Genomic DNA, 20,001 nt, shown 5'->3' with positions numbered 1-20,001 from the left:
CTTCCTTGCCGGTGCCGCGGAGCGGAGGAGCCACCGGGGGCGGGCAGCGGCGGCCCCCGCATGCGGCCGAGCCCCGGGGCGGCCGCCGCGCCCGGAGCCTCCGCGCCCCGCGGGGGGATGCGCCCCGCCGCGCCCCGCTCCCGCCGCCGCAAAGTTTCCGCGGGGCCCCCCCGTTAACGGGGGGGAGGGGGAGGAGGGGGAGAGCGCTGGGATTGGGGGGGGGGGAACAAAAAAAAAAACAACCCCAACCCAAAAAAACCAACATAAAAATCCCAAAGCGGCTGCCACCCCCCAAAAAAACTTGCTTAACTCGTTCCGGGAGGCGCCGGGCGCCGCGTACCGGGCGCCGCTCCATGCCGCGGCGGGGCCGGTGCTGAGCCCCGGGGCCGCGGAGCCATGGCCATGGTGGCCGGCGGCTGGGGCGAGCCCAACGGCGGCGGCGGCGGCGGCGGGGAGGAGGCGGCGGCGTCCCCGGCGGGCGGTGGCAGCGACGCGGAGCACGGCGAGGAGGAGCGGGCCGGGGCGCCGGTGGACTGCGTGGTGTGCGGGGACAAGTCCAGCGGGAAGCACTACGGGGTCTTCACCTGCGAGGGCTGCAAGAGCTTCTTCAAGCGCAGCATCCGCAGGAACCTCTGCTACACCTGCAGGTAGGGGCCGGGGGACCGGCGGGGGGGCTCGGCGGGGGCCCCCGGGGGTGGCAGAGCCCCGGCACGGTTGCGGCTCCCCGGTGGCGCCCGGTGCAGGGTCCCCGGCGTGGCTCTGCGGCGGCCCCCGTGTCGTTCCGCGCCGGCCCCGCCGCAGCGCTAACGGGGGCCCGTCGTGCAGCCGCACGGGATCCCCCGGTGCGGCGCGGGGTCCCCCTCGTGCTCTGCACCCCACGTAAGCGGCCCCTCTGCCCGGTGCATCCCCAGCTCCCGGAGGGGTGGATGCCCCGGCCGCCTCATCCCCTGGGCCGTGGGGCACAGCCAGTGTCCGGGTCCTCGTCATCGCCCGGCTCTGCTCCGGCATTAATTGCCGTTCCAGGCTAATGCCTGCAAACGCACCGTGGCCGTGAGTCACTTCGGTCACGGCCGCTCTACCCAGAGAAAGCACCGGTGCGGCAGCGAGTATAATTTTAACCGGAGGTGTCAACGGCCCGGCATGCTGTGGGTGCCGATCCGGTGCGATGCCGGGGAGAGGGGCCGCAGCCCCTGCCGGCCCCTGCGCTCGGGCCAGCGCTGCCGCAGATCTGGGCCCAGCAGCAGGACCAGGATACGACCCCTGCGAAGTTTGGAGCTGCAAATAACTCTGGAGTTTCTGCTGGGCTCGAAACGAGCGTCGGGCGGGCTGGCTCGTGTGGGGAACCCCTGGGTCTGGGCTGTTCCTGGGGGGGTAAATGTGTGTCTAGGGGCTCGCTCGCAGGTCTGGATCCACGTGCAAGTGCTTCCAGTGGCGTTTGCTAAACCAGTGAGGGTGCTGCAAGGATGGCACCTGTATCCCGGCCATGGGCACTGCGCAGCCGGGCTGGGAGCGGGGCACCCCACCTCTGCACCCCGCTTTCTCCCTGCCCGAGGGGGGCCGGCTGCTTTGAGCTTCATCTCGTGGTGCTGAGACACCACGGGAAGGGAAGGGAAGGGGCAGCGCTGCTCCTGCGGCGGGAGCTGTCTCCAAGCCGCCTTGCTCTCGTTTGGGCGGCCTAGATTCGTCCTCCCCCGTGCACAGCATCTCCTCTCCCGGCAGCTCCCGGCACCAGCGCTGCCGGGTCCCGGCTGACGTCAGCTGAGCCGCTTGTGGCCACGGAGCTGCGGGCGCGGGGCAGGGTTCAGTTCCCGTTACCCCCGGTCCTGCGGCATCCTCCCCGTTGCCTGCCGGGGGACGCAGCGTGCGTGGATGCAGCGTGCGCATCGCCCCCGGCCCTGCCTCAGTTTCCCCATCTGATCAGCAGACTCAGCCGAGCGGCTGCTCAGGATTAATGATTTGAAGATGGGGAGTAAATATGGCTTGTGAGAAATTCCGGTTTCCTGGAACAAAGGAAAGGCCAAATCAGGGCTCCCCGGGAGAGGGACGGACTCTGCATCCCAGATGCCGCTTAGGTGTGGGAGTGATGGAGGGGCCTCTCCTGGCCTACGAGCATCCGAGCTTTTATCCTCTGCTTGTCACTGGTATCTGGGCACCTACTTCAGGTGTTTTGGGGAGGTTTTTTCCCCTCCTTGCGCTGGGAAGCGATTCGGTGCAATAGGAAAACGTTGGTTTTCCGAGTAGGGAGTAAGTGTTGGAGGGGCCGGGAACAATGCTCCCCCGGCAGCCCTGGCATCTGCTTTGTTCAAGGAGTCAAAAGCAGCATCAAGCCAAGATTGCTCTAATTTGAATATTAAAAGTGAGTTGGATTCAGTTTAGTTCTTGCACTAAATAATTACATGTTCTAATTACATAATTAGCACAGTATACGCCTTTTGTATTCTCACGGTTTCCCAGGTCGCTGCAGCCTATCAGTTGGGAAACTCGCTCTGAGCCGCTGGCGGGAGCTGAGATGGTTTTTGGGTTTTCCTGGTGCCGGGGACGGTGCCCCGAGGCCACGGTGAGGGTCAGCCGGGCCCCCCCCGGGAGGTTCGGCCATGGGGCTGGGAGCTTTGCCCCCGCCGTGGCGCAGGCAGCTGATGAAGATGTAATCTGACATTTTGATTAGCTATCACTTCTCCGCTGGAATAACTTTTTATCAGCAACACGTTTTAAAATGTGCTAAGCGCAGTGGTGATGTTCGGGGTGAATTAATTCCGGTTTGAGCGCGGCGGGAATCCCCGCCTGTCTCGCCTCTGGAGTCGTGTAGGGATGAGGAGATTCATGTCAGGATTCCCAGGCAGAGCTGAGCTGCTGCCGGACGCCGCCGTGCCCCGGCCCTGCCTGTACTTTCCTGGCTGCTGCTTTATATACCTTAATTTATCGCCGTTTTGCTGATAACCCCCTTTCCTCCCCGTTTGCCGCGACAGCCTTTGGGTGGGATGCCAGCGCCCGCGTTGCTCGGCCGCGTGGGGACCGAGAGCACGAGCGCCCCACGGGAATGGGGGCTGGGGGGGGTTTGGACGCTAACGATGCCGTTCGGGAATGTCTCCCCCAGTCCGTCCAGCGCGTCGCTCCCCGCGGAGGTCGGCGGCTGGCTTTGGCGATGGCCGGTGCCCGGCCGCGGGGTGCAGGACCCATGTGCCGGGGGTGGGCACGACCCCCTTGCAGGCTCCGAGGTTGCTCGGGATGGAAGCGGGGAGGGGGGGAAGCATCCCTCCGGCCGGGGCTGGGGGCACGCGCGTCGCATCCAGGTTTTGCTTTGCCGCGCTCGCAGGGTCCGGTCGAGGCCAGACCGGAGCACGGAGGATGCGGGGCCGTGCCACCGCCATGGGGGACGCCTGCAAGCGCTCGATGCCCAAGGGGCCACGGGGGCAGCCCCGGCCTGGTAGGAAATAGTTGAAATTCCATGCGCGTCTCGGAGAGGGGGAGGCCGGGGGCTGCTTCGCCGCTTCCCTCCCCGCGTGCCGGGCCACGGGGCATCGCTCCCCGGCACCCATCCTTACGTGTCCCCGAGGACGGGAGCCCCGGGGGTCTCTCCAGCTTTCCCACGGCCCCGGGCATCGCTGGCAACGCAAACTGGCAGCCCCTGCCGTAGGAAATCGCGGTTTCCATAGCATCTCAGTGCCGCCTGGGAGCGCCTGTGTCTGCACGCCGGGGGCCGGCGTGGCACGGCCGCGGCCGGCGCGGTGAGGGCCGTGCTCGGAGGCGAAGGGCTTTGCCTGGGGGCGGTGGGGAGGTGGGTGGCGGAGCAGCTCGACGGGGCGTGGGGCCCCCCCCGTGCCCGGCGGCGTTGCGTTGTTCCTTCCCAGCACCTCATCTGCCCGGTCCTGCCCGCAGGTCCAACCGCGACTGCCAGATCGACCAGCACCACCGCAACCAATGCCAGTACTGCCGCCTGAAGAAGTGCTTCCGCGTGGGGATGAGGAAGGAAGGTAATGCCAACGCCGCGGGGATGGGGACGGTTCCCGAGGGGTCCCGACGAATCCCACCGCTGCAACGGGGGGCTGCTGCAGCGCCGGCCGAGGGCTCCTGGTGCTGCCGGGTGCTCTCCCACCTCTCCGGGAACCCCGTTTGCACCAAACCCCCCCAGTTTCCCCATCCCCCCGCTTCTTTTTTTTTTTCCCCCACCTTGAATTGCCCTCGGTGCGGCACCGCAGGTGGTGTTTGTTTGGAAAAGCTGGAGCCTTGGGCTGATAAGGTGACACACCTGGAGCCGGGACAGCCCCGGTGCCCCAGGCACGGTGGAGGTCGGCTGGGACGGGTTCCCGGTGCAGCCGGAGCCGTGCAAATTCCCCGGGCTGCTTTCCGCTTGCTCCCCGTCACCCCGGGGCTGCGATCCCCAAATGCTTCCCAGGCTGCTGCACGTGGGACGAGGGGTTCAGCCCAAAGGAAGAGCCGGGATCTCGAATCTCCGCGGCAGGATGGGGTCGCGCCAAGGCGTGCGCGGGGATGGAGATGCCGGGGCTCAGCACGGGCTCTGCCGCGGTGCCGAGGCTGCTCAGCGGCAGGTGGCATTAATGCGAGGAGCAAGGGGGAAGGATACTGGAAGCAGGACAGTAATTCCCTCCTTTCCAGAGGAGTCGAGATGGCATTATTGCCACTTAGCATGATTTAGAGCGCTCATTTAAGTGGCTCATGAACAGCCCATAAATTAATTACTAGGGACTGAGCAAATAGTGGGCGCTAATGGGAGAGGGGGGGAGCTGAAAAATGGCTTTCCCTGAATGCAATTAGGAGGGGGAGTGCCCCAGGGTTAACGACGCTTCCAAGATGGACGTTTTATTTGCAAATAAATGATTGCTGCCATGCGATGACCTTGGGTAGCAATCGCCCTGCTCCGCTGCAGCCAGCGCAGGGGGGCCGTGGTGCCGGCAGGGCACCCAGTCTGGCACGGCACGGCCGGAGCCGCAGCCGCTCCTGCGCCGGGGCCTTGCAGAGGAGGAGGAGGAGGTGGCACGGATGCTGTCCCAGCCCGGCTGCTGGTCGGAGGCCGTGGCGAGCTGCGGCGCCGGTAGCCTGGGAGCTGCTGGTGAATCACTGGGATGCTAAATAGATTAGTGTAGCTCTCGCAGGCAGCTCGCCGGCGGGCGCAGCGGGTGGCACGCACCACCTCCCTCTCCCCGAGCGCCTGAAAGCCGCCCATTGTTCCTTGGGGTGGCAGGATCCGTCCCTGCCGGGGATGCCGGGTGGGGAGGGGGACCGTCCCCATCCTTCCTCGCCCTGCACGGGGCAGAGGGAACCCCGCGTGCCCCCCGGGAGCGGGATGGGGGATGCAGCAGGGTACAGAAGCAAGCAGACACCTCCTCTCCTTCCCCCCCCGCAGCCGTGCAGCGGGGCCGGATCCCCCCCACCCACTCCAGCACCAGCCCCAACACCATGCCCAGCGGGGAATACTTCAACGGGCAGCCGGTGTCGGAGCTCATCTCACAGCTGCTGCGGGCTGAGCCCTACCCCGCCGCCCGCTACGGCTCGCAGTACGCGCAGCAGGGCAGCATCATGGGCATCGACAACATCTGCGAGCTGGCCGCCCGCCTCCTCTTCAGCACGGTGGAATGGGCCCGGAACATCCCCTTCTTCCCCGAGCTGCCCGTCTCTGACCAAGTAGCCCTGCTACGGCTCAGCTGGAGCGAGCTCTTCGTCCTCAATGCGGCGCAGTCGGCGTTGCCGCTGCACATGGCTCCGCTGCTGGCCGCTGCCGGCTTCCACGCCTCCCCCATGTCGGCCGACCGCGTCGTCTCCTTCATGGACCAGATCCGCATCTTCCAGGATCAGGTGGAGAAGCTCAACCGGCTCCAGGTGGACTCAGCTGAGTACAGCTGCCTCAAAGCCATCGCGCTCTTCACGCCGGGTAGGTCGGTGCCGCGACCGGGCTCTGTCCCCATCCCTGCCCCGTGGAGCTGTGAGCCCCTGGGGAGTATCTGCCCCCCCGTTTCCCTCGGGGTTTGGGGTCCAGAGAGCATCCTGTGGCTCTCAGGGGGGTGGCAGAGGGTCCTCGTGATCCTTGCGGCATCCCAGCTCGTCCATCTGGGCACAGGGCTGAGCTTCCCCGGGGTGCCAGCAATGCCACCTGCAGTGACACAGCTACCCCCGTGCACCGGAGGGTTTTGGGGAGCCCTTTCCCTCGGTCCGTCCGTGCTCCTCTCATGCTGCAGAGGCGCCTGCTCCTTGCTGGCGGGGACGAGCCTGCGGCAGCCCTTTGCAGCCGGAGCGATCCACGCTGGGGTCTGGCACTGCTGCGGCCAGCTGCATCCCCGATCCGGGTGGGAGCGCGGCCGCAGCAGCTGGTGGGGGAGAGGGGCTGGGGGGCTCGCTGGGGTTATCGGGGGGCTCCAACCGTTGACCCTTCTCCATCCCATCCCTCTGGCAGATGCCTGCGGGCTCTCGGACCCGGCGCACGTGGAGAGCTTGCAGGAGAAGGTGCAGGTGGCCCTGACCGAGTACGTGCGCTCGCAGTACCCCTCGCAGCCCCAGCGCTTCGGCCGGCTCCTGCTGCGGCTGCCGGCTCTCCGGGCCGTGCCGGCCGCCCTCATCTCCCAGCTCTTCTTCATGAGGCTGGTGGGGAAGACGCCCATCGAAACACTAATCAGGGACATGCTGCTGTCCGGGAGCACCTTCAACTGGCCCTACGGGACGGGGCAGTAGGGGACGGAGCCTCGGGGCTGCCCCGGGGAACCCCAGCAGCTGGACCCGGATTCCCTCCAGCGCCCTGAGTCGGTGCCGTCCTTGGGGGGCCCCAAACTGCGCCGGCCCCCAGCCCCACAGCTGTCTCGTAGCTCCTCCGTCCGCCGCAGCTCCCCGCGGAAGCAGCGGGGTCGCGGCGTTGTTGTCCTAAACCCAAAGGTACTGGCTGTGCCGCTGCTGTCGGACACCGAACTCTTCTGTACCCCTGCGAAACGGAGCTCCCTGGGCCCCCCCCGGTCTCCCCCGGGGACCTCGGAGCATCCCCGGGGCTGGTCCCGTGTCGCAGCCAGGCTGGAGCCCGGGGAGGGGGACGTCATCCTCTGGCTGCCCCTCCGAATCTGAATTTCAGATGACAGGAGGCGATGGGAGGGGGGACTGGCCGGGCTGGGGTGCAAGGGGGCTGCTGGGTGTGCAGAGCCATCATCTGGGGGGGTTGTGCTGCAGGGGTCCCCAGCCCCTGCCCCCCCCCCCCAAAAGGGTCCGTTTAAAGCCCCTCTGTGCCCTGCCCAGGGGCTGCCCCTGCCCGGCTGGGCTGTATCCAGCCTCGAGGACTGATGTGCTGAGCTTGGAGCAGCCCCTTTTCGGGGACCGGCCTTGTCCGTGCCCCGTCCCAGCCCCCTCCCTGCACTTTCCACTGAAGCATCTCCACTGTTGGGGCACGGGGGGGGGGGGTTACAGGGGAGGGGATGGGGGGGTACGGGTGCACCATGCGGGGTGCAAACCGAACAGTCCTTTTTTGGGTGCTGCACAGCACCCAGCCCAGCCCTTCTCCCCTGGGCTCATTCCCTGCTGCCTTGCTCGGTGCTTTGCCCCCCCTGCCCCGCCCCCGCCCCGGGCTGGATCCAGCACCCACCCCATCCCCACACTGCGGGGGAGATGGGTGCCAGCACCCCCCTCCCCACGCTCGCTATGTTCCTGTGCCTCATTAATTTTTTTTTTTTTTAAGCCAGGTTTGGGGAAGAAAAATCTGGCTGGAAAGGGGTGATGCTGCTGGGGGGGGGGGGGGGGGTGGGGTGGGGGTGTCCTTGTCCCCAGGGCTGAACCGTGCTGGAGGAAGGGACATGTGGTGGGGCAGAGCCACTTTGGAGGGATGGGGGATCCCCCCCCCCCCGAGGCTCTGCTTCTCAGGGGTATCCACCGTGCAAACAGACGGAGGCAGGATTAGCCGGGGATTTGTCATTTAGATTGATTCACTGAAAATATAATCCTTGTTCAATGATACTAAACAAATTAACTGAAGTCAATAAAAGATGTTTCTTACAACGCCGGGGATCTGCTGTGAGAGAGGAAAGGGATTTATCCTGCAGCAAAGCTGACCCCCCCCCCCCCCAGGGTGATGAAGCAGAGTGGGGGGATAGCATCCCAAAAATTAAGCCCCCCCTATAAGACACCTAAAATTGGCTGGGTTTGGAAATCCTGGGGATCGGGGGGGGGGGGGGGCTCTGCGCTGTTCTTCAGTGCAGGGGGCCCTCGGGAATCACTCCTGGTCCCCGCGGGCTGCTGTGGCAGAACTGGCTCAGCGGCACGGAGGGAGCGGGAGCCAGCACAGAGGTTTGTACCTGCTCTTTGGGGAGAAAAGGGGGGGGCTTTGGGGTTCCCCCCTGGGGTGGGGGGTGTTTGGGGGGGGGCTGGGAGTGGGGTGCTGTGTTTGCCCTGTATGGCTGGGATGCTGATGTGGCTGGGCAGCATCAGCGGCTGGACCAACCTTTGGGGGGGGTGTCCGGGCAGCGTGGGGGCTGCTGCAGCCTGGGGCAGGGCTGGGGGGGGGTCTGCCCCGGGGGCCACAGCTGCTCCACACCCAGGGGTGGGGGGGGTGCAGGATCCGCGCAGCACCCATTGCACTCAGGCAGTGCTGTGGCCGTGCCGGGACAGCCCCATGTCCAGCCTGGGCCCCCCCCGCCCCCGGAGGTACCGCTCCCACGCACGGCCCCGCTGCAGCCCCTTTTGCTGATTTAAAATCAATAGATACAATTTATTTAAAAAAAGAAAAAAATATACACACTGTCAGCCAGTTCCTTAGAAAATATCACCCCTGCCCAGGGCTGCTCACCCAAGGGCAGCCCCAGGGGCTCGGGGGGGGGGGGGGGTTGCAGGGCTCTGCCCCCCCACATGCCCGGCCGAGGGATGCTGTGCCCCATCCAGCCTCGGCAGCACATCCCTGCTGGCAAAGGGCTGCGGCCACGGTTTGGTACCCCGACCCTGGTGGCGGCAGAGGAAGCCGGGGGCTGCAGCCCCTCCCCAAACACATTTACAGCAGCGGGAGGGGACCTGCAGCCCCCCGCTGTGCAGGACGGGAAGGCACAGGGGGGCACGCAGGGGGGGCCCTCCAGCCCCACGCCCTTGGCACCAACATCGCAGGGTGGTTTTGAATCTTGGGTTTGGGGTTTTTATACAAACAAAGGTACAAAATGCACCAAAGTCTCTGAGGGGATGGGTGGGGAGCAGGGACCCCCCCTTGTGCCCATCCTGCCAGGAGCGGGGGGGGGGCACAGGCTACCCCCGCACCTTGTCGTAGTCGCTCACCATCCTCTTGATGTGGAAGAGTTTGTTGCGCAGGGTTTTGGTTTCCAGCTTCTTCGTCTGGTAGTCGGGGCTCTGAAAGGCAGCACAGGACCGGCCTCAGCCGCGCGGAGGGGCTGCAGCCGGGGGCGGGGGGCACGGCTTCCACCTCCCCCCTGCAGCTGCATCGCACCAGCCCTGCTTCAGCTGGAAACCGAAACCGGCCGCGCTCCGCACGCTCACCCGCTTTAGGTCCTTCAGCCTGTTGTATTCCTCTGCGACATCCTGCAAAGGGACCGGGCAGGAGGGGGGGGGGTCACAACCAGCGGGCACCATGGCTGGGGGCCATGAGGGCGGGTGCCAGGTGGGGACGAGCAGTGACCTGCACCCCACGGCATCCCTGATGTCCTATAGCATCCCCAACACCCCACAGCATCCTGATGCCCCACAGCAGCCATCCCAACGCCCCGCAGCATCCATCCCGATGCCCCGCAGCATCCCGACGCCCCGCAGCAGCCATCCCCGACGCCCCACCCCGTCCCAGTGGCCCCGTGGCATCCCTGCGGAGCCCGGCGAGCCCTGACCTGGTACTGCGGGCTGTCCTCAGAGATGCTGTCGAGCTGTTTACTGAGCTGGTTGAGGCGGTCGTTGACGCCATCCATCTCGGCGCAGAGCTGCTTGTAGCGCTTCAGGTCCATGTCGAACTCCTGCTTGTACTTCTGGCGGGTGCTGTCGGAGGTGATGGGGGGGTACAGGCTGCGGGAGAGGGGCAGGGTCAGGCTCTGCGGGGGCAGCTCTGGGTGCAGGGGGGGGGCTCCCGGGATCCCCCCCTCACCTGGCCCACTGGTCCTGGTCCCGCTCGTCGCCGGACTCCACGGCCGTGGTGTAGTCGGTCTCGTACTGCGACTCGTCCAGCTCTGGGTTGCGCCGGCGCCGGCGTCCACGGCGGGCAGGGGGCTTGGTGGGCTGCTCCCGCACCTTCTCCTCCGCAGGGCTGGGGCTGACCGCCCGGTCCGGCTGGTCACTACGAGGGACGTGGGGACATCAGCCAGCTCGGGATGGGTGTCCCAGCCCCCCCCCCCCGAGCCCTTCCGTCCCCTGCCCAGCCACTCACCCCCGGCTGCTGTAGGTCCCGGAGGGGTAGTACCCGTTCTGGGGGGTGTAGCTGTAGGAGGGGGGGCTGTAGGGTGGCGCGGCGATGGGGCTCGTCGGCTTCTCCGAGTAGGCGAGCGTGGCCGTCTCATCCTGCACGCTGGCCCCGTCCGCCACGTTCTTCACCTGGAGCAGGGAGAGGCGCTCAGCCGTGTGCCAGGACGGCGTGGGTGCGTGCCACGGGATGGTGGGGACACTCGGCTGCCCTCGAGCGGGTCCCCGGGCACACGGGCACACACTGATCTGCACCTCCTGGAGCTGGACAAACCCTGGAGCAGCCGCAGCAATCCTGCCTGGGGTGGAGAGCGGGCATGGGGGGGGCAAGGGATGGGGGAGCCCCTGCAGAGCAGCGTTTGGGGAGGGGGGAGGCTGCAGGACGTGCCCCGGAGAACAGCCCGTGCACCCAGCGCTGCAGCCGGTGATGCCACCCTGCGCGGAGCCACCGTTGGGGGGGGGTGTCCCATCGGGAGACTGGCACAGAGGGACATACAGCTCGGGGGGGGTCCTGGCACCCCGCTCTGCACCCCCAGAGTGATACCCCCGGGCTTTGCAGGCGCTGCACGCTCACCCCCCCAGCATCGCCCCCCCCAGACCCTCACTGCTCGGCACGGCCGGGGCTCCTCAAGGAGGACGTGGGGCGTCCGTCTGTCCCTCCCCCCCTTCCTTCCTGGCCTTTGTGGGTTGTTTGTGCCGGAAGCCGGTCCCTGCCGGGATGGCGGCCCTGGGGACGTCAGCTGCGAGCTCCAGCCGGTGAAGCCGCTTCCTCCAGCGCTTCCCCCCCCCGGCTAATGAAGACGCCGTTAATTGGGGGTCGCTCCCGGCCCCGCTCTGCCTGACCAGGGCCACCACGTGAGACGGCCACCGGCGGCCACCAGCGTGGGGACAGCCACGTCCCCGTGCCACACCAGGACGGAGGCAGTGGCACCCGCTGTCTCACGCCCGCTCGAAGGTCACCCGTTTATCTCGATCACAACCATAAACAAGGAACGAGACGTCCTGGGAGGGTTTCATACTCCAGTACCTCCCCACCGAGCGGGGACGTGTCACCAGTGGGGACGGTGGCACCCGGCAGAGCGAGGGGCAGCCTGGGTGCACGGGGTTCTGCCCCCCAGGCAGCCCGACACCCAGCGAGCCAGGAAATGCTTTGCAAGGGAGGGACGTTGAACAAAAATAAATAAACCAGAACAAAGGTATTTCTGCAAAATGAAAAATAAATATTAGACCCAGGCACAGAACAAGGCGTGGGGACACAGACACAGAGCGGAGCTGAGCCTTCTGGGGCTTGGGAGCAACTGCTGTGCTCCGCTCCGGGTTTGCATCAAAGGTTTGGGATAAACGTGATAAACGTCCCCGCTCCGGGTGCTGGGGGGGAGCCCAGTGCCTGAGAGCCCCTGGGCTGCCCTGCTCTCACAGGGATGGGGATAAGGACGGGATGGGGACGGTGACAGGGGTGCAGCCCCTGCCCACACAGCCCCTCCTTGGCTGGGGCATGGCGGCACCCCAAGAGCCGGGCTGATTTCAAAGGCTCCTTCCCCATGGGGTGCTGCAGACTTCCTGCACCCTCCCCAGACACCGGCTCCCACGGAGACACCAGCTCCGAGAGCTGCAGAGCGAGGACAGGACGGGACACGTCCTGGCACACAGCGGGGCCAGGCTGGGACTGGCATCTCCCCGGGGCCACGGGGCAAGAGCCACAGCGGGGGGCTCGCCAGCATCCCCCACCCAAGGGACACAGGCTCATTCGAAGCCCAAACGGTGACGGTCTGATTGCTGCAAAGCCCCCGGCTCCCTTCGCGGCAGTGCCGCGGGGTGGCACGGCCCCACGGAGCCGAGTTAATCATTGCCGAGACCGAAACCAAACGGCGTCGACGAGCGGCGTCCCACGGCCAGCGTGCCGGAGCGCAGGGCAAGCAAAGGGGAGAGGACCCAGAGCCTCAGCGCTCCTGGCACCCAGCCCATCTGATCCCACCCTGTTTGTCTTTCAGGGAGTTTAAGCCCAGCTCACCCAGCCCAGCACCCTGTGCAAAGCCTCACGGTGCCAGGGAACGGTACCGGCTGGGAAAAAACACAGCGCCCAAACGGGGTGACAGGGAGGGACCCGGCAAGCACCGGGCACAGCGTCGCACCGGTGGCGATAACACTGTGCCCCGGGAGCTGCCTGCTGCGGTGTACAAACGCCCCGGGACCAGGCACCGGGGCGGCACAAGCCATGGAGAAAGAGGGTCCTGGCACAAAGCCCTGGCCGGGTTTGGCACAGCCCCAGCGCCGGGAGCAGCCCCGGGGTCCCCACGCAGCCCCTCTGCTCACCCCAGCACATCCCGACCCAGCACTGCCTCGGGCACGTTCAGCCCCTCTGATAAAGGGCAGGCAGGGAGGATGCTCGGGGGCGGGGGGGAGGCAGGGAAGACCCCCCCCGCAACCCAGGTACCCACCAGCACCCCCAGCCCACCCTCAGACTCACCCACTCCTCTACATTGGGACCCTCCTGGACCACCGGCACCTTGTCCCAGTAGATGTTTGGTTTCCCGTACTTCCAGATCTTGCTCCGCGTCTTGTGAGCGAAGAAGCAGATGAGGCAGAGCAGAATGACGATGAGGAACCCGCAGACGATCGCCACGGCCTGGAGGGGCAGAGGGAGGGGGGGGGTCTCAGGGTGGGGGTCCCACAGGGCTACAAGGACCTCATCCCGGGGGCCCTGCACCTCCCTGGGGCTGAGCGGCAATTGCTCCCCTCACCCCAAATGCTCCTGATGTTGGACCCCCCCACCATGGCGGGAGCAGCAGGGCAGGGTCCCCCCCCATGCCCGGGCAGCCAGGATGGAGCCCGTCAGGGGTTCGAGAGCTTTTGGGGCCAGCTCAAGCAATGGGGGGGGACGGATTTTCCCATGAGGACAGCACGAGTTTGAGGCTCGAGGAGCAGCAGGGAGCTGGCACCCTCCAGCATCTCCATGCAGCACCCCGACCCCGCTGCCGGCTCTGCCACGGGCCAGCTCCCGCGCCGTGACGCTCGTCCCTGCAGCTGCACTGAAATCGGGGCCAGGCGAGGACGGATTAGGCCACGCTCGGCCTTTGCATGGAGCAAGAGCGGTGCGGGTGCCGCGGCTCCCCCCGCTCAGGGCGCAGGAATGCGGCACGGCCAGCCTGGCCGGATGGGAACCGGCAGCGCCAGTCCCAGCCCATGTGCCACGCAGGATCCCCGCCGGCCCCAGCCGAAACCGGGGCTGATGGACTTTGTTTTGAAGGTTCTCACTGCCCCACTGACCTGCCGGGCTCCCGAGTTGGGCCAGCAGCATCGTGGGTGCTTGGGGAGAGCTGGCACCCAGCTGGCACCCCGGCCCTGCACCCATCCTGGCACGTGCAGCCTGCCCCTGCCCCAACCTTCTTCATATACTTTTACGACCGGGGAGACCAAAGTACCAGATACTGGGTCTGTGCCGGGACGACAGCCCGTCCCCTCCCCGAAACTCCCCGGCGCAGGCAGCCGGCTCGCCCCGGTTCCTCCCGCAGCCCCGGCTCACCCTGGCAAACAGTCAGGCTGGGATCCGGCACCCAGAGCCACCCCCTGCCCTCCGTGGCCCCACAACGCTGACCGATACCACCAGAAACGTTAAAGACGGAGGGGAAAACCCCGGCTGGCCGGGGACCCATCCCGAGGGCAGGGACGCGCGGTCGCCGATGCTGTCCCTCCCGCGCTGCCCTTGCTCAGCGCCACGCTTGCAGCGGAGCCAGGGGCGTGCGCTGCCGGTTTGGCTCAAAGAGGGGGGGGGTCTGGCCAGAGCTGGGGTGCACCCTCACCTCCTGGGGGTCCACAGTGCAGTAGTGGTAGAGGTACTGGTTCAGGTAGGTGTTGCTGCACATGGTCAGCAAGGGGTTGTAGTAGTAGCTGCCGGTCATCTGCGCCTGGGGGTTGACCCCCATGATGTAGACGATGGAGGCGATGAGCATGACGAAGGCCAGCACGGCGCAGACCACGATGACCACCAGGTAGAAGCGACGGGAGCGGGAGCCGCTCGATTTGCTGACGCTGGCGACGAAGAGCCCCAGCTGGGCCAGGAAGCAGAGCACGGCCATGGCGATCATGAAGCCGTTGGCCGCCCGCGGGTTGGTGACCCCGCCATAGTAGCCCCCGTAACCGTAGCCGTAGTTCAACCCACTGCCGTAGTAGCCGGAGCCGTAGAAGCTCCCCAGCCCGTTGCCGTACATCCCCCCGAAGCCGTAGGTGTACTCCCAGGCCAGGGTGGAGGCCACGCAGGCGAAGATGGCGATGCAGAGCAGGATGATCACGGCCTCCAGGATCCGCACCACGCCGGGTGGCGAGGTCCACTTGTAGAAGTGCTGCGGCACGTCCTCGATGTAGTAAGAGCCCGGCGGGGGCGAGCGGGTGCCGTAGTCGTAGCCGTAATCGCCTGTGGGGGGGCCGTAACCAGTGGGGGGGCCGTAGCCCATGGGGGGGCCGTCATAGGACTTCTTGCTGAACATGGTGGCGGCGGGGTCCGGCACGGGCGGGTGGCGACGGAGAGCCTGGCGGGGAGATGGACGGAGCCGTCGGAGCTGGTCCTGCACCGGGAGGTGCCGGCACCGGTGCTGCGGCTGTGCGAGGCGGCGCTGCCGGGTTCCTACGTCTCCGCGCGCCTGGCGGGGACTTTGGTCACCAGCTCGATGGAACCACCAACAGCCGCCCACCCGTGCCCAACACCGCGCCAAACAGAGTCACCGCCACTCATGGGGAAACTGAGGCACGGGGAAGAGAAGTGACTCACCGAGCATCACCCAGCAAAAGCTGCCAGGTCACACCACAGCCCTGCCCCACGCACGAGCCCCCGCCACGCCGGCCCCGGTCTCCCCCCGACCGTGGCCGCCAGACACCACCTGAATGAATTGGATTGTTTAAATTCTAATTAAACCAGAAAACCTCTTACCCAAGGCTAGCGCTAACCCCGAGGGTTCCTCCGTAAGCAGATCTGGCTGGATTAAAAAAAAAAAAATAATAATAATAGAGGGCACATTAGCAACCCCAGTGAAAAGTGGCAAATTGGTTTTCAAGAGTTTGGGTTTTTTTCAAAATCGATGCAGAGACCCCCCGGCCCAGAGATCCCCCCAATGTGAAGACCCCCCCGGCCGCAGCGGGGAGCAACACGGAGGAAACCTGAACTCTGGTGGGAAACCCAACCCGTCCGCCTGCTCCCGGGGTGCCGGGGCTCAGCGGGCAGGATCAGGCCCCTCGGGTGTATGGGGGGCTGGCACCCCTTGACCCGCAGCACCGGTGGGCACGGGGGTGCTGGGGTGCAGCCGCCATCCAGGAGGTGCCCCCGGGGGTCAGGGCCAGCACTTCCCCGGGGTGTCCCGACCCCCCCGCAAATCCCCAAACCCCCCGATCCCAGCCGGATTAACCCCCGGGGCCGCGGTCTGACCCCCCCCCCCGCCCCACCGGGGACCCCCATCGGGGCACGGCAGCGGCGGGGACCCCTCTGGGAGGGAGGTCCGGACCCGTAACCGGGGTGCGGCGACCCGGAGCAGCCCGGTGCCGGCGGGAACGACACGGGACCGGGGGGCTCCGGGGGTCCCTTCCCCGCCGGGGGGGGGGGGGGCGGGCAGAGCGGCCCCTGGCCCCGCTCCCCCGGGAGAAGCCACCGCCTCTCGCCTTCCACCTGCCGGGCTGCGGCCCCTGAGCCCCGCGGCCGGTGGGGACCCCGGTGCCGGTGGGGACCCCGGTGCGCGCAGGGGCGGCGGGGAAGGACGGACCCCCCCGTGAGCGACGGGAACCCCGGTGCACCCTCCCGTACCGGGAGCTCACTCGCCCCCCGGTGCCGGTGCCGGTGCCGGGGGGGTCCGGTCCCGCCGCGGAGCCACTCACCTGCCCGCGCCTCCGCCTCTTTGTTCACCTTAAAATGGCAGCCGGGATCGGCGGCACGGCGGCAGCCGGGCGCTGCTGGAGACCGGCCCCGGCCCGGCCCCGGTTTCCGCCTCCGGGGAGGGGTGGGATGGCCGGGGGGGGGGCGGGAGCCCCGGGAGCCGCCCCCGCTCCCGGGTCTCAGCGCCGCAGCCCGGGCGGCTCCGTCCCGGCGGCTCCGGGGGGAGTTGGTTACATCGGACGGGGTGAAATAAGGGGGAGCCCGGAGCGGGGGGAGCACCCCCGGCTGGGGCCGCGCAGCCCCCGGGGTCCCTCAGGGCTTTGGGGTCGGGCTCTGCTCTGCCCCGTCCCGGCCCCCCCCCGTTGTTGTCCTGAGCACGGGAGGGTCCCACGGGCGCTGGGACACCCCCCCACACCCCCCACCCCGCGTTTGCCAGCTGCCCCCAGCCCCTCTGGGTGCCCCAGGATGCGCTTTGAGACCCCCCCAAACATCACCGCGTTTTATTAAAACCAGTTCTGGCCACTTCTGCAGCTGCACCCACTGTCCCGGGGGGTGGGGGGTGCTCTCCCCAAGTGACGCGGGGTGAGGTGGGGGCACAGCCAGGACCCGGCTCCCACGCAGGGACAGGCAGCACCCACCCGGGGCAGCTCCGGGGGGAGCTGGGGGCCACGAGGTTCCCTGGGGCACGGAGCACCCAGAGGACCCCAAAACCAGCAGCACGAGGAGCCTGTGGGTTTGCCCGCCGTACCCGCGTGGGTGCAACGGCCGGGTGGGCACCGGGTGCATCCCTGCAGCATCAGCGCCCCCTCCCCAGCACCCAGCCCCCGGGGTCCCCCCTGGGGTCATCATCCCACGGCATCGGTGCCGGCCGGTGCGCAGGCTCAGAAGTAGACGGCGCTGTCGCGGGCGTCGCGGTCATACTCCTGGATCCGCGCCTTGATGTGCGTCAGCTTCTTCTTCAGGTATTCGCAGCGCTGCTGCTTCTCCAGGAGGGCCGAATCCTGCCGGCCGGACCGTGCTCAGCTGGGAGGAACCTGGCACCGGGGTCCTGTGGTGCCCTGGGGACCCCCCCCAAGCATTGGGGAAGGGGGAGAGGCACCACGCGGGGGCCGTGGACCAGCAGCCCCCCAGCTCGGGGAGCAGATCCTGACCCCTTCCCTTTCTCACCCTCTTCTTCCTCACGTACTTGTGCCAGACATGGGCCACCCTGCTCCCATCCTGTGGGGCCGAAAGACACAGCCCGGAGCCCCCGGGGGCTCAGCCTGGCCCTAACGAGGCAGCGGGAGCTAACGAGCCTGGGGGGCTCGAGGGCAGCCAGCCTTCCTCCCGCGCTGCACGGCGAAAACCTCGCCCAGGGCGTAGCTGAGAAATGCTGCTGCTCATTAATTTCCCAGCCGCTGCTGGGTGCCTTTGGGTACGACTCGCACCTCTCAGCTGCAGGAACCCGGGTGTCCCCACGTCCCCTCCAGTCCCCCCCACCCGCTGCAGCCCCCCAGGCTCATCCCGAGTCCCTGCAGAGACCAGCCAACTCATCACACCCAACGCCGCTTGCAAGCCGTACGGCATCTGCCGAGGGACCCACCGTCCTGCTCCCGGCGTGCCGGGGCCGCTGGCCCATCGCTGCCTCCAGCTCCCCGAACCTCCGCCGCGCGGCGCGGAGCTCCCCGAGCAGCTCCGTGTATTCCGCCAGCTGGTCCTGGAAGACGCCCTTGTAGCCCTCCCACTGCCGGGGACTCCGGATCGCCGGGTACTTTCTGCACCGCCACGAGGCCACGAGGCTCAGGGTGCGGGAGGGAGAGCCCGGGCGCTGCCTGCGGTGCTGCCCGCACATCCCAGGCAGGCAGGACCCTCTCAGCTGGGTGTCGTGGGTCCCCAGGGCTCCGCGACACCCCGTCCCGTGGCCATCCCCCATCCCCACGGGAGTCACTTACACCACGTAGTCCGGGACAGCGCGTGGCCGGGGTGCCAGCCCGGGGGGGACGGACCTGGCCCCCGTCTTCTCCCCGTCTGCGGCAGGGGGGACCCTCCCCGGGGGTCTCCCCAGTGACATCACCTCATCCTCGAAGACGACGTGTCTGGCTCGGGCTGGCGGAGCCTTCAGGACACAAGGGAGGGGCGTGACGCTGCACGGCCAGCGTACCGGGGGGCACGGGAGGGACCACCCAGGGATGTGCCCGCTCCTGGTGCTGGCGGGACTCCCGGGGACCTCCCGGTGCTTCTGGGCCACCCCGTGCCTCCATGTCTGGAGGGGCAGGAGGCTGCCAGCCAGGCAGAGCAGCACCGTGAGGAAGAGGAAGATGAGAGCGGCTGCCTGCCCAGCTGCCAGGCGGCAGATGCCGGTGAGGGGGGGGCCATGGCACAGCCCCAGGAGGATGGCGGTGAGCTGCCAGGCCAGGCCGGCCACCCCCAGCCCCACCAGCCCCCCCCAGCAGCGAAGTGGGGCTGAACACCTCCAGCCCAGCCTGGGGGCTCAGCACCCCTGCACCCAGCTCCGTACCCGGCAGCCCTGGCTCGCTGGTGGGGCGGGTGGGCTCGGCCATCGGCTCCCTCCAGCTTGGGGGCGATGGGGGTCCCTTGGGCGCATCTGGCAGCTGCTCCGCTTCTCCGCCTCTGGGCTGAGCCCCTCTGGAGGAGAAGCCCCGGGATGCGTGGGAACAGGAGCAAACCCCGTGGCACAGGGACACGGATCACAGCGTGACCAGCCCTCCTCATGTGCCTCAGTTTCCCCCGTGGGGCACGCTCGCAGCCTGGCCCCGAGCCGCCCTCCCTCCCCATCGCTCGCTGGGGATCCACGAGTGGCCGCTGACACGGGGACCCACCAGCGAGCTCCCACCGTGCCCCGGGGATGTCACCTCCCCTGCTGCGAGCTCCTCTGGTGCGTGTCCCAGGGCTGCCACCCCGGCCCGGCCCGCAGGAGCAGGGAACCGCCGCAGCCCCTCCAGGCAGGAGGAGGGGAAGGGTCCCCGCTGCATCGCTGCCAGCCGTCCCCACCACCGCCACGGGTGCTGCTGGACGCGTGTCAAGCAGACCAGCCCCGCCGTGTCACCCCCGGGCTCCGCATCCCCCCCCGTTCCCCATGCCAGCCCCGGCAGGACAGCACCCAGCCCCCGAGGCCCCGCCATTACCTGCCCGTCTCATGGCGGGACGTGGTTCCGGGGCTCACCGCGATGTCCCCCGGCCTCTGCCCGCCGCTGCCCGCAACAGGCACCAGCAGTTAAACATTAACTGCACCGCGCCGCCCCGAAGCACAACACGGGGCCCTGCGTGGGCAGGATCCGGCCCCTGCCCACTCCAGCCTCCCCCCGGGCTCCCCCACAGCCTTCACCCCATGCAAACAGCCCCCACCCGCTGCTACGAGCCCCCCCCCAAACCTGCCCCAGTGCCAGCAAGCGGGGGGCTGCAAGCTCCCAGCCCTCTCGGTGCACCCCCCGGGGGGTTCGGGGCCCCCACGTCAGGCCCATCCACCCCCTGCAAGGTTCCCAGGATTGGGGGGAGGAGCCTCTGCAATGAGGGGAGCCACAAAGATCCCCCCCGAGCATCCTCCCTCACTCCCCCCTCCGGGACCCTGTCCCACCCCCCCCACCATGCGGGGTCCCGCTGCCGCGAGCAGAGAGCGACGCGTCCAGTTCAGCCTCCTTTAATGTGCACCTCAGCTCCCCCCCGGCCCCCCCTCCACACCGAGGGTCGTAGCTGGGGAGCAGGACCAGTCCCGGGGAGGGGGGGGCCGGGGCTGCGGGGGTCCCGGCAGAGGGTCCTTGCCCACCCCACGGGCAGGGGGC

General features: G+C 67.8%; 3 protein-coding genes across 10 annotated transcripts; 1 reads left to right on the top strand and 2 right to left on the bottom strand.

Annotated features, from left to right (window-relative positions):
• The first annotated feature begins 231 nt into the window (after positions 1-231).
• NR2F6 (nuclear receptor subfamily 2 group F member 6) lies at positions 232-7,983 on the top strand. Its single transcript, XM_054805576.1, has 4 exons — positions 232-647; positions 3,877-3,971; positions 5,363-5,887; positions 6,407-7,983. Exons 1-4 carry the CDS (start codon positions 397-399, stop codon positions 6,679-6,681), a joined length of 1,146 nt encoding a protein of 381 aa, XP_054661551.1. The 5' UTR covers positions 232-396; the 3' UTR covers positions 6,682-7,983.
• Positions 7,984-8,672: 689 nt separating this feature from the next.
• On the bottom strand, positions 8,673-16,599 carry OCLN (occludin). Of its 5 annotated transcripts, none has more exons than XM_054805575.1 (9): positions 16,225-16,599; positions 15,290-15,335; positions 14,166-15,002; positions 12,833-12,991; positions 10,334-10,497; positions 10,055-10,243; positions 9,804-9,975; positions 9,463-9,504; positions 8,673-9,315 (listed from the first exon to the last, which is right to left on the bottom strand). In XM_054805575.1, the coding sequence occupies exons 3-9, from the start codon at positions 14,847-14,849 to the stop codon at positions 9,214-9,216; spliced, it is 1,512 nt and encodes a 503-aa protein (XP_054661550.1). In that variant the 5' UTR covers positions 14,850-15,002; positions 15,290-15,335; positions 16,225-16,599; the 3' UTR covers positions 8,673-9,213. The 5 variants fall into 5 exon arrangements, with proteins under 5 accessions (XP_054661550.1, XP_054661547.1, XP_054661546.1 ...); XM_054805572.1 differs by having other exon boundaries at positions 14,166-14,891; positions 15,290-15,331; XM_054805571.1 differs by having other exon boundaries at positions 14,166-14,891; positions 16,225-16,598.
• A 109-nt stretch (positions 16,600-16,708) lies between these two features.
• Positions 16,709-19,426, bottom strand: OCEL1 (occludin/ELL domain containing 1). 4 transcript variants are annotated; one of them, XM_054805577.1, is made up of 5 exons: positions 19,348-19,426; positions 18,720-18,847; positions 18,154-18,317; positions 17,805-18,033; positions 16,709-17,223 (listed from the first exon to the last, which is right to left on the bottom strand). In XM_054805577.1, the coding sequence occupies exons 1-5, from the start codon at positions 19,358-19,360 to the stop codon at positions 17,104-17,106; spliced, it is 654 nt and encodes a 217-aa protein (XP_054661552.1). In that variant the 5' UTR covers positions 19,361-19,426; the 3' UTR covers positions 16,709-17,103. The 4 variants fall into 4 exon arrangements, 3 of the variants coding, with proteins under 3 accessions (XP_054661552.1, XP_054661554.1, XP_054661553.1); XM_054805579.1 differs by having other exon boundaries at positions 17,805-17,976; XM_054805578.1 differs by having other exon boundaries at positions 17,081-17,270.
• Between the last annotated feature and the right edge of the window lie 575 nt (positions 19,427-20,001).

Source organism: Grus americana, chromosome 28 (genome assembly GCF_028858705.1).
Source record: "Grus americana isolate bGruAme1 chromosome 28, bGruAme1.mat, whole genome shotgun sequence".
Classification (NCBI taxonomy): domain Eukaryota; kingdom Metazoa; phylum Chordata; class Aves; order Gruiformes; family Gruidae; genus Grus; species Grus americana.
This window is presented reverse-complemented; position numbering and strand designations above follow the sequence as displayed.